Source organism: Tenrec ecaudatus, chromosome 15 (genome assembly GCF_050624435.1).
Source record: "Tenrec ecaudatus isolate mTenEca1 chromosome 15, mTenEca1.hap1, whole genome shotgun sequence".
Lineage (NCBI taxonomy): Eukaryota > Metazoa > Chordata > Mammalia > Afrosoricida > Tenrecidae > Tenrec > Tenrec ecaudatus.
This window is the reverse complement of record NC_134544.1, coordinates 40044167-40060168: the sequence shown is the minus strand read 5'-3', so window position 1 is coordinate 40060168 and position 16002 is coordinate 40044167. Positions and strand designations below refer to the sequence as shown.

The following is a 16002-nucleotide window of genomic DNA, read 5'->3' as shown; positions in this document are numbered from 1 at the left end:
TTGAAGGTCCTTTAAGTTCAGTTCTCTCTAGTGTTCGTGCCCACACCGGGATCAAGTGGCCCACAGGGCTAGGGGATCAATTACTAACTCTGCACACCCACTGAGGTGTCTTGGAAGGAAGGTCCAGCGGTCCGGTTCAGGAAGACCACAGCCCCAGAACCACAGAGGGCAGTTCTGCTCTGCACAGGCGGACTCAATGGCAACTGATTTTATTTTTCATGATCCGAGAAATTCAGATACATCGATGGCTTGGTGCCTTATGTCTAAATCCAACCAATGGGTCCACGTCTGGCTCACTCAATCTGGATTGAGGTCAAATGCCTGGGTGCTTCTGCAAAATAACACTGTGCCTCTTCTTGGTTGCTTTCAGGGACCGTTTACCTGGACCATGCTGGAGCCACGCTGTTCGCCCAGAGCCAGCTCACAAGCTTCACAGACGACCTTCTGAAAAACATCTACGGTACAGAACACCACACCGGCACTAACCTTGGCATGGAACACTGTTGCTAGGCGCCATCGAGTGGGTTACAAGTCACAGTGACCCTCAGCACAATGGGACGCAACACCAGCCAGTCCGGTGCCAGCCTCACAGTGTCCGGTGTTGGAGCACCTTGTTGTAGCCACCGTGTCCTTCCAGCTTGTGGAAGGCCTTTCCCTTTTGTGAGGCTTTGCTGCTTGTCCCAGCCTGATGTCCTTTTCCAAGGACGAGTTTCTCTCGATAACCTGCCCAAAGTACTCGAGACAGAGTCTTGACATCCTCGCTTCTAAGGAGCATCCTGGCTGTACTTCTTCCAAGCCAGATCTGTGTGTTCTTTTGGAAATCCATGGATCTTCCCGTATTCTTTGCCAACATCATAACTCTAACCACATTTATCAGATAAGTTGGTTAAACTGCATTAACAGCCATGTCAGAGGGGGAACAGATGGACACCCAAAGGTCACTCACCCCAACACAGGAAGGATTGCCATGGGGACACACAGGTTACTGCCAGAAGAGGTCGCAATGAGGAGGGGCACAGAAGGGCAAAGGGGGTTGGCAGGGAAGCATCTGGGAGCAGAGTGGGTGCTGAATGCAGTGGGCCATCGTTCTCACTCCTCAGTAAGGTCCCTTGGCCCCATTTACAGCCCTCCCCCCACAACCCCAATCCAAATCCCCAGAACCTGATTTGTTCTTGCCTCGAGTTAATTGCCTCTGCTAATCATTTCTTATCATTGCAATCACAGTAGGTGGTCTCTTATTCCTCAACCCCCTCCACAACTTTTTATTGGGAAATGGGTGAAGGTTTACAGAGCAGATCAGTTTTCAGTCAGCAATACTGACCCATTTGTTTCATGTCATTGATTGTATTTCCCACAATGAAATGTAATTCCCACAATGTTAGCCATGACATAGCATAAGAGGGGGTACCCCCTCATTTGTTTTTTGTTTATTTGTTTGTTTTGATGTGAAGGGGATAGTGCATTTAGAGTTTATTCCACCAGGTCAGGCTGTTAATCAAGCTTTCTATATAGAAGTTCTGAAAAGATTGCGTAACAGTGTTTGACCAAAAAAAAAAAAAAAAAGGCCTGGTTTGTGGCAGATGGGGGACTGGTTTTGCCACCACGACAATGCACTTGCTCACACAGCCATCTAAGTGCACCAATTTTAGGCAAAAACTGTACAACTTTCTTGTCCCACACACCTTATTCACCTGATCTTGCTCCATGCAACTTCTTTTTGTTTTTGCAAATTAAGAGGGACATGAAAGGGCAATGAGTTGATGAAATAGCAGAGGTGAAGGGAAAAGAGGGTGCGGGGGGAGAGATGCTATCAGCCATCCAAACAGACAAGTTTGAAAAATGTTTCCAAGAGTGGAATGGCAGATTTGACAAATGTATTAAGTGTAATAGAGTGTACTTTGGAGGTAATAGGTTGTTTTGTAGACAAATTTAAATACATAGCTTAGAAAAAACATTCCTCTTTTTTTTTTTTTTTGGTGGGGATACCACCTCCTATGTCAGAGGTTTGTTCCTGTTTATTGTTGGATAATATTCTATTTTAAGATTCTACCTTATTTTTCTGTTTACTTATTAATGTGCATTTATGTTATCTCCAGAGTTTAGCTGGCATGAATAATGCCCTTTTGGATGTCTCTACATTAAGTCTCGTTATGGATGGATGGATGTTTTCATTTCTTTAGGGGTCAAATTTCTGGGCCATATGCTAGATTGTTTAGCTCTATAAAACTTGTGATTCACCTTTTGAGAAACATAGGAAGCAGATGGTGACAGAGCACAAACGTATAGACCCTAAGTGGTGACCGGACGTCTTTGTCTTTGTTACCTGCTAGGTAACCCTCACAGTCAGAACCTGAGCAGCAAGCTCACCTACAGCACCGTGGAACAGGTGCGCTACAGGTGAGTGCCAGGGTGGCCAGCCACAGCAGGGGCTTCTCTATGGATGGACTTCCCTTCCATCACCGGCATGCATTGCACGAATATTCTGAGCTGGTTTCAGGGAAATCAAGTTCGGTGAAATGGCATCTTGCACATGAGGATCAACATCAGGCTCAGAGGCCAGGACAGAGCATGCCAGTGCAGAGCAGGCAGAGGTGAGGGGGAGCAGTGCAAAGCAGGACAGACAGGAGGCAGCTCTGAGGGGTGCACAGCTCCTCTGGCTGTTTCCGGGTTGATGCCAGAGTTTCTGGGTCCAGAAACCCAGTTTCTGGGTGACAGAGTAGCCCAGGTCCGCAGTCTCACTTGCTGAAAGAAGAAAAGCCTCACTTTCGCCCTCTCTCTTTCTGAAGATGTTGCATTAGGCATTCTGTCTGTTTGCACCAGCCTTTCCCCCTTCCTCTACCATGAGAAGGAAAGGCGCGCCGGTAGTATAGTGGTTACATGTTGGGTTGCTAACTGTAAGGCCAGCAGTTCGAGACTAACAGCTTCTCCGTGTGAGAAAAATGGAGCTTTCTACTCCCATGAAGAGTTACAGTCTGAGAGGTACTTCTGCCCTGTCATCTAGGGCTGTTATGAGTCGGAATCGGCTCGGTACAGTGACTGTGGTTTGGTTTGAGTAGTATGTGAGGACTAACAGCTCACTGTGAACTACAGTTCCACAAATCACTACCATTTCAAGTGGTTCCAGTTTGAAAGGGACCCTGATGGTGAGGAGCCCTAGTGGCTTGGTGGATTACTTTTGCTAGTTGCTAACTACAAGGTTGTCTGTTTGAAACCACCTACTGCTCTGCTGGAGAAATAGCAGGCTTTCAACTGCCATAGAGCTACAGTCTTGGAAACACACGGGAGCAGTTCTGTCCTGTCCTGTAAGGTCGCTTTGAGTCCGAATCCACTTGATGGCAGAGAGTTTTTCTGGTATGATAGAGCTGGAAGCACTGTCGCAGATGGACTGCAAGATTGTTGGTTCAAACCCCCCAGCTGCTTTAAGGGAGAAAGACGAGGTTATCTGCTCCCAGACAGATTTACAGCCTCAAGTTGGAACCCTGGTGGCATAGTCGTTAGTTGCTGGGCTGCTGACTGCGAGGTCAGCAGTTTGAAACCAGCAGCTGCTCCCTGGGAGGAGAGCTGAGGCTTTCTGTAAAGCCTGTGGGGTGGGGGGTGTATGTGTGTGATGTGACTCGGAACTAACTAGACGGCAGTAGATTATGATAGTGCTGGAAGTGTGTTCAGCGAAGATGATGGAAGTTATTCATTTTTGCCATTAGCAATGCAGGTGGGGATTGGGGTGGCCAGGCCATCTTCCCAAAGTGGACTCATTAGACATTTCCCTTTGCACCACTTACCTGCTCCAGCTCCAGCACGATAGCGAAGCCTAGCCGATGTTTGATTTTCAATTAGCTGCTAAGGTAGAGAAGGATCCTTGGGGCACTAACAGTTGGTGGTTAGAACTCACGCAGCTGTGCTGTGGAAGAAAGGCCTGGCGATTGGCTTATAATGATTACAGTTAAGAAGACAGGAGGGGGCAGCAGTCCTGCTCTGTAAGAGCCAGAGTTGACCGGCCCGGGGGTTACGACAGAGTCGTGGCTAATGGCAATCCCACTGTGGCGCTTCCTGCAGGGTCCTGGCGCACTTCCACACCTCCCCAGATGAGTACAGCGTGGTGTTCACTTCTGGGACCACGGCTGCGCTGAAGCTCGTGGCAGAGGCCTTCCCGTGGGAGCCCCAGGGCCCCAAGGGCGGCGGGAGCCGGTTCTGCTACCTCACGGACAGCCACACCTCCGTGGTGGGCATGCGGGAGGTCGCCTCGTCCAAGAACGTCACTGTCCAGCCCATCCGGCCAGAAGACATGCCGTTGGCAGAGACGCGGGCTGCCGCCGCCCGGGAGCCTGACGGCCACCCTGCGCATCTCTTCTGCTACCCGGCGCAGAGCAACTTCTCAGGAACCAGGTACCCGCTTTCCTGGATCGAAGGGATCCAGTCCGGGCGGATGCGCCCCACAGATGCGCCCGGGAAATGGTTTGTGCTGCTGGACGCGGCCTCCTACGTGAGCACCTCGCCCTTGGACCTGTCGGTGCACCAGGCCGCCTTTGTCCCCATCTCCTTTTATAAGATCTTCGGATTCCCCACCGGCTTGGGGGCTCTGCTGGTGAACCAGCGCGTGGCCCCGCTGCTGAGGAAAACCTACTTCGGAGGCGGCACGGCCGCGGCGTACCTAGCGGGAGAAGACTACTATGTGCCAAGACAGTCGGTGGATGAAAGGTAACCCCACCAGGGTTGGGCAAGCCGGCACTGGCAGGTGCCATCTGTGGGATTGTGCAAGGGATGGGTTTGGGCCCAGGGGTGTCAGGGGTCAGGATAGAGGCTGACAGGCTCCTCAGATCTGAGAGTCCAGGAGAATCAGGGCCTGTCAGCCAAACTCCCAAACCCAACTCACTGCCATGGAGTCTAAGCTGACTCACAGTGACCCTATAGATCAGGTAGAACTGCCCCTGTGAGTTTTACCTTTTTTATAAATATAATTTTATTAGCTGCTAGTACAACTCTTATCATAATCCATCCATCCATCCATCCATCCATCCATCCATCCATCCATCCATCCATCCATCCTGTCAAGCACATTTTCACATATATTGCTATCATCATTTTCACAACATTTTTTTTCTACTTTAGCCCTTGGTATCAGCTCCTGTTTTCTCCTCCCTCCCCCACCCTCCCTCATCAACTCTTGACACTTTATAAATTGTTATTATTTTTCATGTCTCCCTTCACCCACTTTTCTGTTGTCCCTCTCCCTGGGAGGAGGTTATATGTAGATCATTGTGATCAGTTCCCCCTCTCTCGCCCCGACCTTCCCCTTATCCTCCTGGTATCGCTACTCTCATTATTGGTCCTGAGGGGTTCATCTGTCCTGGATTCCCTGTGTTTCCAGCTCTTATCTGTACCCATGTACATGCTCTGGTCTAGCCAGATTTGTAAGGTAGAATTGGGATCATGATAGTAGAGGGGAGGGAGCATTAAAGAACTAGAGGAAATTTGTATGGTACATCGGTGCTGTACTGCACCCTGACTGGCTTGTCCCTTCCTTGTGACCCTTCTGTAGGGATGTCCAATTGTCTACAGATGGGCTTTGGATCCCCACTCCGCACTCCCCCTCATTCACATTGATATAATTTTTTGTTCTGGCTTGATCAAATTCTTAACCTTTTGTGCTTTAGAATTCAATAAGAGCTATAACTCTTGAATGGAACAAGAAAACCCTCTCCTCATTCTAAGGGTCTATCAATGAATTATTGCTGAATCAATCATTATTTATTAATGATCAATTAATAACTTTTTTCAATTGATAAGTAACTATGAAGTGATGGCATTTTGCACATTAATTCTCAAGTCATTGATTATTCAATATATAATTGTGTTTGTTTCTTGCTTCTGCATATCGAATGAACTTGATAGCATTTGTAGCTGTCATGGTTTACGTTCTTTCTGACACGCGAACACTATATCCTCCTGGAACCTTCAGCTAGCAGAAGGCTGTGGTGTCTTTGTGCCTCCTTCATTGGCCGATTTGCTGCAGCCCCCTTGTCTCCCCGCTTCCCCTCACCCTCTGCCCCGAGCAGCTGGGGCATTCTTCAACAGCACCCACCCTGTCCGCCCTCTGCCCAGAGGACTCTGACCACGCCTCCTTTCAGTCAGGGAAGAAGCCAAAGTGCGTTTTTTAAATGTTACTTTTAAGCTTCTTATTGAGAATTACACGAAAGTCTACAGACAAAGCGTCACTTTTGCATCCCACCATGCACATGTTGTAGCCCACGGCATCCATCGAATCTCTACGTCCTGTCTCTGATCACATTTCCTCTCTCGGTGCCCTGTCTCCGTCCTTCCATCTTTACCAGTCCTTCTGAACTGTGTCCTGAGCAGATGCTTCCCTTTTGACTCAGGTGGCTGACGATTCTCAGGTGTGGCCACTTCATTGAGGGATTGTAATCCTATCACTCCCTCCTTTCTCTCCACGGCGACCCTAGAGGACTGGGGGTGGGTGGGGGTGGGGGGGACATGGCCCCTGTGGGTTTACAGGATGAGGTCTACATCCCCTTCTCATGGCGGGGAGGAGCCCCACTCCTGACCCCTACCCCACCAGGATCCTACTTTCCTTACCTACCAGTTGGTTGGGTAGCTGAATATTGAGCCAGGCGGACGAGTTTGGTACCAGGCTTGAAGGGTTACTAGGGGCCATAGTCTTGAGGTTACTGCCAGTCTCTCCGACCAGTAAGTCTGACTTCGAGTTTTGTTCCGCATTCTCTCTCTCAGTCTAGGATCTTTTAATGTGTTCCTTTTCAAGCACGTTTATAGTAATGGGAGGCATGCACCATCTAGTTCGGGCCTCAGGGCCGTGGGGATTGATGTTTGCATGGCCCAGTTAATCCACCCGGTAATTATTTCAGTTTCTTTCCATTTTCAGCGCTCTTCTTTCCTCCTGGCAAGGAGAGACCGACATTTGTACCTCAGGTGACCGCTCACGAGCTTTTAAGACCGCACTCCCTACCCAGCCAAGGGGAACATTGTTGTGCCCGTTGGCCTTTGTGTCCCCCAGCCCATGGTCCTGATCTTCCAGGCCCGGCGACTCATTCTCTCAAGGTGCTTGGTTCTGTCTCAGACTATACCCTGCAGACCCCGCCTCCTGTCCCTCCCTGCCCCGTCGCTGCTCTACAGTGGCCAGCGCTCCTGCTCAGGGCCTCTGCGGAGACGGCTTCCCTTCCACACCCACCTGTTCTCCTCCTTGCTTCCACTGGCCTTCTGCTCAGAGGATCTTCCTCAAAGAGGACTCACCTGAGCATCATATGCATGTGACATGGCTGCCACTCCTGCCTGCTTCATGCTCATGCCTTCTCACCACCTGACATGCTGTAGGCTCCCCTTTCTCATCCAGGATTTGTTGGCTTCTGCTTCTCCTTTGGGCTCGACCCCTGCTGAGAATTTGCATCGCTGCCACCACAGATAAATGGATCAGAATCTGCATGTAAGTCAGGGCCCGGAGTGAGTGACTCTTATTATGCATGTGTACACATCCCTACAGTCACCTGGGGTCTAGTTAAATCGCAGATTTCCAGTCAGGGCACAGGTAGGCCCCAGGTAACAAACAAGATTCTTTCATGAGTGTGTTTTTAAGTTGGATCAGTAGGTGAGTCAGAGGAGGAGTGTGGCACTCTCATTTAGCCTTACTAAGGAGCCCTGGCGGCACAGTGGTTACAGCTGAGCTGCTCATTGGAAAGTTAGGAGTTCAAAACCTGCAGCCACTCCTTGAGCTTTCTAGCCCCCGTGAAGAGTTATAATTTTGGAAACTCACAGAGGCAGTTCTACTCTGTCCTATAGGGTTATTGCAAATTGGCATTGACTTGATAGCAGTGAATGTGGTTTTGTTTTGTTTGTGCCAGAACATGCTTGAAGGCTTTGCTGCGAGTTCACAGCAAATGAAGGCGACTGTGAGGAAGAATTTGGACAAGTAGGTCTTGGAGCAGTCGTTTCAAAGCGATGTCACATTACACGTCATTGAAGGGTGGGGAGGTATCTTAAATTGTCCCTGGAAGGTTTCACTCTGGCCTGCGATTCGAAAGGTCAGACGTTTGAAACTACCAGCAGCTCCGTGGGAGAAAGGCGGGGCTTTCTACTCCGTAAACAGCTTCAGTCTCAGAAACCCACAATGGTCACTGGGAGTCAGCATTGACTCGAAGGCAGGGACTTTGGCTTTGACTTTGCCTAGCACACAGTGTATGGCCCATAAAGATGAGATGAGTATTTTAACTACATGAATAACTCTAACATGCAAAAGTAACGAACACTTTGATAGTATGTTCATGAGAGCTGTGTCATTTTTACCAAAGCGCACAGTTCTGGAGACCTTGGCCTCTCTGGTTCCTGACCACAGTTGCATGCTTTGGGCGCTCCCTGAATGGATGCCTGGGCCGTGGTGCCCTCTTGTGGCCAAACAGCAGCACTTCATGATCTCAAGATTGTGTCCCGTGGATGGCAGCTGCAACAAGGGGTTTATCAGGATAACAGCGATTATAAGGCTGACACCGGACTGGACGGTGATCTGCTCCGTGTACATAGCCTGGTTATGAGTCGGAACCAACGTTCAAGTACCCAACAGCTAAAGTCTTCTGAGGGCAGCAAAGAGTTTCTTAGCTCTTGTTCACATTTCAAAGAAAATATGGCTAGATTACGTTCTTGCTAAAAGTCTAACTTTTGCTACTATTCAAAATGCCCGTGCAGATGTTGGCCACAGCTTGACCTCTTTGTCTTCACCATTTTCTAGGTTTGAAGATGGCACCATCTCCTTCCTTGACGTGATAGCGCTGAAACATGGGTTTGACTCTCTCGAGCGTCTCACAGGTCAGTGACACGCTTACCGGTGTGGGATTTGCTCCTGCGGAGGCCAGAGTTCTTGAAGGAGCCTCAGCGCGGTCGGTGATTCACATGAGGCAGATGGATCTGGGGAAGTGACTGGATATCCTTGAATTGGACGCTAAATACTTTCCTACTGACTAGCAATAGCAAAGGGGAGTCCTGGCAATGTCGTGGTTACGCCTTGGGCTGCTAACCACTAAGTCAGCAGTTCGAAACCACCAGCTGCTCCTTGGGAGAAAAAGGAGATGTTTTTACTCCTGTAAAAGGATATATCCTCAGAAAACCACAGTTGGAATCGACTTGATGACAGTGAGCTTTTAAAAGATTTTTCTACCAGTGAGGTGTTTATTGAGGTTTGTGGTTCATTAAAAAAAATCATTTTATTGGGGGCTCATACAACTCTTATCACAATCCATACAGACATCCATTGTATGTCAAGCACATTTGTACATTTGTTGCCCTCATCATTCTTAAAACATTTTCTTTCTACTTAAATCCTTGGTATCAGCTCCTCATTTTCCCCCTCCCTTCCTGTTCCCCACTCCCTCATGAACCCTTGCTAATTTATAAATTATTATTGTTTTGTCATGTCTTATACTGTCCAACATCTCCCTCCCTTCACCCACTTTTATGTTGTCCATTCCCCAAGGAGGGGGGTTATATGTAGATCCTTATAATCAGTTCCCACTTTCTACCCAACCTTCCCTTCACCCTCCCGGTATCACCACTCTCACCACTGGTCCTGAAGGGATCCTCTGTCCTAGATTCCTTATGTTTCCATTTCCTATCTGTACCAGTGTACATCCTCTGGTCTAGCTGGAATTGTAAGGTAGAATTGGGATCGTGATAGTGGGGGCTGGGGGCAGGAAATTTTTAGGAACTAGAGGAAAGTTGTATCATTCATCATTGCTACACTGTACCCTGACTGGCTCCTCTCCTCCCTGCGATCCTTCTGTAAGGGGATGTCCTTTTACCTACAGATGGGCTTTGGGTCCCCAATCTGCACTTCTACTCATTTACAATGATATGAGTTTTTGTTCTTTGATGCCTGATACTGATCCCTTTGACACCTCGTGGTCACACAGACTGGTGTGCTTCTTCCATGTGGGTTTTGTTGCTTCTGAGCTAGATGGTCTTCAAGCCTTTAAGATGCCAGATGCTATATCTTTTGATAGCTGGACAACATAAACTTTTTCACCACATTTGCTTGTGCACACATTCTTCAGCGATTATGTAAGGAAGGTGAGCATCATGGAATGTCAATTTAATAGAACGAAGTATTCTTGCATTGAGGAAGTACTTGAGTGGAGGCCCAATGTCCATCTACTACCTTAATACTAAACCTATAAATATATGCATGTATATCTATTTCCCCATCTTCATATATAAATATATTTACATATGTACATGCCTGTATCGAGATCTCTATAAATGCCCTTTACCTCCTTGTTCTTTCCTCTATTTCCATTTACTTTCCTCTTGTCCCACTATCATGCTCAGCCTTCATTTGGGTTTCAGTAATTTCTCTCAGTTACATTGCCCTTGATCAAGCCCTATCAAGCCTCTGACACCTTCCTTGCCACTAATTTTGGATCACTTGTTGTTCCCTTGTCCCTGGGTTGGTCAGCACCACCTCCTTTCTCCCACTTCCCCCTCTCCCATGTCCCCCTGGAACCATTGGTCCCATTGTTTCTCCTCCAGACTGTTCATTCAGGCTGTCTTATCTAGATAGACTTGCAGAGATAATAATATACACACACAAAAACAAGATGTAGCAAGACAAAGAGACAACAGAAAACACAATGATGACAACAAAAAGAAAACCAATGACCCCAAAATAAAAAAGAAAAACCTGTAAATAGCTCAAGGTCTGTTTGTTGACCTCTAGGAGTGTCCATTGGGGTGCCAGTGGAGTCCATTGGGGTGCCACACCCTGGCCCCAAAGTCTATCCTTTGCACTCCCTCGGGACCTCCCTGCTCTGCTCCCCCCGCTGCTCTGCCCCAAGCCCTTACTATTTTGCCTCAGTGTGGTGGGGTCAGACTGGGCCAATCCTGACACTGTATCTCCAGTGTTGTCCCCCGTAGGGCCATGGGTCAGCAAGGGATCAGCTGTATGGCCCACTCTGTGCATTGGCTGTTCTGAGCGGGGATATCGTCCTCAGGGCTTGGTGGGCCAGGATGTGCTCCACTCTCTCTTCCTCCCGCTTCATTTGCTCCTGTGTGCTCTGATCAGACACATCCCTCTTCCCGAGCTGCAGCTTCAGTGCTGTCCTCTGAAGTAAATTCTTTTGGGGGAGGGGCGGTTGTCCACACAGTTGGGATTAGGTTCAGCCCCTCAGACCCCTCCACTGGCTCCATGTTGACATGCTACATTCACATCCCGGAACACTGGGTTGAAGTCTGGTCCCTCTTCCCCTGTGGAGATATAAACAATACCCTCCCCTTGGGTGGGTCAGTGCCCTGTTCCCATGCTACACATTTCTATCCCCCCCACCTTTTAAGTTGGCTACCATATGTACCCCTGGATTTGGTCTGGCCCCCGCCATGCTACCTGGACCTCACCCCAGAAATGTTTATATACAGTAGCTTTTTCCCTGTGCCCCTTTTGCATTTTTAAAAAAAGTTTACCTCAGCGGACTCACGTTGTACTTGTCCTTTTAGTGAGCTTGCTCTTTAATGAGAGCAAGGACTAAGAGTGATCCTACAGGACATCATAGAACTGCCTCTGCAGGCTTCAAGACGGAAACTCTTTCGGGAGTAGAAAGCCCAGTCGTTCTCCCATAGAGTGGCTGCTGGCTTCGAACTGCTGACTTTGTAGTTAGCAGCCCAACGTGTGTAACCACTACACTACCAGGGCTCCTAAGAAGAGCCTACAGGGCAGAATTCTACCATGTAACACAGATGGCTGTCATGAGATGGGATCAACCTGCTGTCAATGTTTTTAAAAATTTACCGGAAGGTCTGTATTATCCGAATGTTTAGGTAGCATTACACACAAAAGAAGATGGCAAGAATTTGTACAGAGCAATTCCACCAAAATCGCAAGGCTAACCTGTTCTTCAGTGCCAAGACCGAAGCCATTACCATGTGGGCAAAAAAACAAAACAAACCCACTGCCATAGAGTGGATCCCAACTCATGGCACCCCCTAAGGACAAGGACAGAGTGGAACTGGCCCCTGGGGGCTTCCAGGGCTGCGAGTCTCCATGGGAGGAGGAGGCCTCATTATTCTCCCTCGGAGCAGCTGGTGGTTTTGAACTGCAGACCTTGAGGTCAGCAGGCCAACACGTAACCACTACACCACAGGGCTCCAGCTGTGTGGGCTGTGAGGCCCAAGGAGGTCAAGTTTGCCGGTGATATGGTCTCATTTCTTTTTCTTTTAAAAATCATTTTATTGGAGGCTTACACAACTCTTCACAATCCATCCATCCGTCCATTCATTGAGTTAAGCACATCTGTACATTTGTTGCCATCATCATTCTCAAAACCTTTTCTTTCTACTTGAGCCTTTGATATCAGCTCTTCATTTCCCCCCTTCCTCCCTACTCTCCTTCCCTCCCATGTCTCACCTCACCCACTTTTCTGTTGTCTATCCCCCTGGGAGGGGGTCATATGTAGATCCTTGTGATCAGTTCCTGCTTTCTACCCTACCGTCCCCTTCCCCTTCTGGTATCGCTGTTCTCATTATTGGTCCTGAGGAGTTTATCTATCCTGGTTTCCCTGTGTTTCCAGCTTTGATCTGTACCAGTGTGCATCCTCTGGTCTAGCCGGATTTTTAAGGTAGAATTGGGATCATGATAGTGGGTGGGAGGAAGCATTAAAGAACTAGAGGAAAGTTGTATGGTTCATCGGTGCTACACTGCACCCTGACTGACTGGTCTACTCCCCGGGACCCTTTAGTAAGGGGATGTCCAGTTGTCTACAGATGGGCTTTGGGTCTCCACTCCACACTCCCCCTCATTCTCAATGATATGTTATTTGATGCCTGATACCTAATCCCATCAATGGTTTCATTTCTTTTATATGTGAAGTTCACGCCTGTGTTTAACAGCCGGAATTGGTTCTAGGTGGGATGGAGAAGGTAAGGCAGCACACCTTCACCCTGGCGAAGTACACCTACACGGCTCTGTCAGCCCTCCGGTACCCCAATGGGGCTCCCGTGGTGCGGATCTACAGCGATTCTGAGTTCAGCAGCCCTGATGTCCAGGGCCCCATCATCAATTTCAACGTGCTGGATGACCAGGGGAGCGTCATTGGCTACTCCCAGGTGGGCTTCTTTTCATCTCGCTGAGCTGCCCACAACGGAATTGCTCTTACCCTGATCCCCAAAGCTTAATCCACCCCTGGAATTTGCAGTCTGTCCCTGGACCCTTGAGACACCCGAGAGGGAGCGCTGTTGCAGGGGCGGGGCCCTGGTGACAGTGCTATGGGGGGGGGGTGTGTGTTAGAGAGGGTTCCTTAGAGTGGAGACCTGACACTAGGCATGCGGGCTGCAAGTCTCACCTGAGGGCCAGGGAACTGCATTTCCTCCGGAGGTCTCTCTGCCCCCGAGCAGGGTGACTTTACGGTTGGGGCCGTGTGCAGCTGGGAAGGTGTGCTTGTTTCTCTGAACATGCTTAGGTGTCTCTTCACCTTAGGATCTCAGCTTCTTACAGAAATGGAGTCCTGAACCCACAGCCCAAGAAGCTGAGCAAAGGCACCCCGGGCCAGAGCGGTCTTTGAGCTTTGAGTGAATGCACAATGCCTTCTAATGCTTCCGGAGGGCAAGAAAGAGCCCGGAAACTTCTGGCTTGACCACCCCAAACAAAAGCCGCCAAATTCACTGCCATCCAGTCAAAGCTGACCTGTCAGTGTTGACCCATCCATCAATGCTGACCTGTAGAGACCTTCTAGGGCAAGGTTGAGTACTCTTTATGGAGTAGAAAGCCAAGGAGCAGCTGGTGGTTTCAAACCACTGACCTTGTGGTTAGCAGCCCAACACATAGTCACTACCCCGTCAGGGCTCCTCCTGATGTGCCCAGCAGTTTGTAAGTCAATGCCGAGTTGGAGGAATTCTGGATACGCATACTCATGTAGCGCATACTCATGTAGCGCATACCCCTGCCAACACCATGAGTGTATTTACAATGTCAAGGGGCCACGGGACGGAAAGTTAGTGGATTCCCCCATGAACTCCTTGAAGCTCCTTGTGTTCCTGCCCAGCTGAGTACCAAGGTGGTGGTACTCTCTGCCCAGCAAACCTTGTGCCCGTGGGCTCCGTAGAGTGGCCTAAGGTCCCAAGCCACTGACGGCTGTTCTTGTCATATGTGACCTCTGAGAAGAAGGCTTAACCCTCGATCTGCCCATCAGGAAGCAAAGCAAAACCAGGCATTGACATGGAAGTCATCAACACGTGAAAGAACACAGGCATGGAAACCATCTCACCTACATGTTACTCACACGATATGAGCTATGTACACGTGTGCATAGTAACACCAGCAACACCTTATCGGAATCTTTTTGAGGAAGGTGATAGCACAGTTTAGAAAAAGCCTTTCTTGATGGAGAATTGCGTTCACACGGAAGCAGCTGTTGCGTTTATGTACCGAGTGGTCATTGGGTCCTTTGTTGGGTAGAAGTCTTGGGTAATCCATCCGGAGGGGAACCCTTAGCTCAGCCCTGTGCAGGCTGTGGTTTCATGGCCGATGGAAGCCCTGGGGCACAGGATGAGGCTATGTTTCCGAGTCAGGCTGTGTTGGCGTCAGTGCACGGGGCAGGGCTGGGCACCCTGGCAGCATTTCCACGTGTGGCTCCAGTGTCGCTGCCGGTGACTCGTCTTGCCCCGAGGGATGCACCAAGGCAAAAGGATTTGCAAAATGCACCTCCTGAAACCTCTGCTGGACCCGTGCATTTGCGAGCACAATTCAGGTTCCTATTTTCATGTAATTTCAGGAAACAAAGGTCCCAAAGCCGGTCTAGCAGAATTTGGGGCACTTGGAGTTGAAAGAGAAATTTCTAACCCGGGTTCCGTGTCGTCTTCAACTTGCAGGTGGATAAGATGGCCAGTCTGTACAACATCCACGTGCGGACCGGCTGCTTCTGTAACACGGGGGCCTGCCAGAGGCATTTGGAGATAAGCAACGAGAGGATCAAGAAGCACCTGCAGGTCAGTTCTGCACCTGGGGTCAAAGCCAGCGGCGGCCCTCTCCAAGCGCACTTGTCCCGGTGGCAGGCCTGGGTGCTGTGGCTTACTTCTCTCAGCTTCCTGCATTTGTGCAAAGGGAAGGCAAGCGTTGTGCCATCCCTGGGGGTGCCTTCCAGGGCTGCCGTGTGTGAGGGGGATTCCTGTAGGAATGTGCCAAGACCAAGGTGTGGGCAGGGCTGTGCTCCCCTCCGCAGCTCAAGGAGAGAAGCCTCTATTCCAGTGGTTCTAATCTGTGGGTAGCGACCCTTTTGGGGGTTGAATGATCCTTTCACAGGGGTCACCTGATTCATAACCGTAGCAAAATGACAGTTATGAAGTAGCCACGAAAATAATTTTATGGCGGGGGGAGGTCACTACAACACGAGGAACTGTATGAAAGGGTCGCGGCTTTAGGAAGGTTGAGAACCACTGCTCTACCGTTTCTAGTGGCTCCTGGACTTGGGCTGCACAGCTTCAGTCTCTGCCTCTGTCTTCACATGGCCTTCTCTTCCTCGTGTCTGTGTGTCATCTTCTCTCTCTTGTAAGGATGCTTGGCATCGAGTTTGGCATCTTGGTGCTGTCGTGGTCACATACTAGGCTGTGAACCGCAAGGCCGGCAGCTCAAAAGCGCCAGCCTTTCCACAGGAGAAAGACAAGGCTTTCTACTCCTGTCAAGAGGGACAGTCTCAGAACCCCCCAGGGGCAATCCTGCCCTGTCCTATAGGGTCACCTTGAGTCACACTCAATGCCATAGCTGCGAGTTTCGGTGAACCCAGGATAATCTCATTTCAAGAACCTTGACTGAATTCTTTATCTGGAAAAAAATTTCCCTTTTCCAAGTGAGGTCAGAGTCACAGATTTGGTGGTGGACTTTTGGGGGGACTACATAAAACCCACTACAAGGGAGTCAGCAAAAATAGAAAACTCTACAAAATATTATCTGTATACATTATCTGTCTGGTAATTACTTTTCTTTCAGAGCAAAGATTTAAATATGGG

General features: G+C 49.3%; 1 protein-coding gene across 1 annotated transcript in view; it reads left to right on the top strand.

Moving 5' to 3' along the window:
* MOCOS (molybdenum cofactor sulfurase) overlaps positions 1-16002 on the top strand; it is a 64740-nt gene that overhangs the window by 14474 nt on the left and 34264 nt on the right. The window contains exons 2-7 of the mRNA XM_075532572.1: positions 371-460; positions 2331-2397; positions 4054-4695; positions 8750-8826; positions 12908-13107; positions 14869-14985. Coding sequence (XP_075388687.1) covers positions 371-460; positions 2331-2397; positions 4054-4695; positions 8750-8826; positions 12908-13107; positions 14869-14985 — 1193 coding nt within the window. The remainder of the gene's footprint in view (positions 1-370; positions 461-2330; positions 2398-4053; positions 4696-8749; positions 8827-12907; positions 13108-14868; positions 14986-16002) is intronic.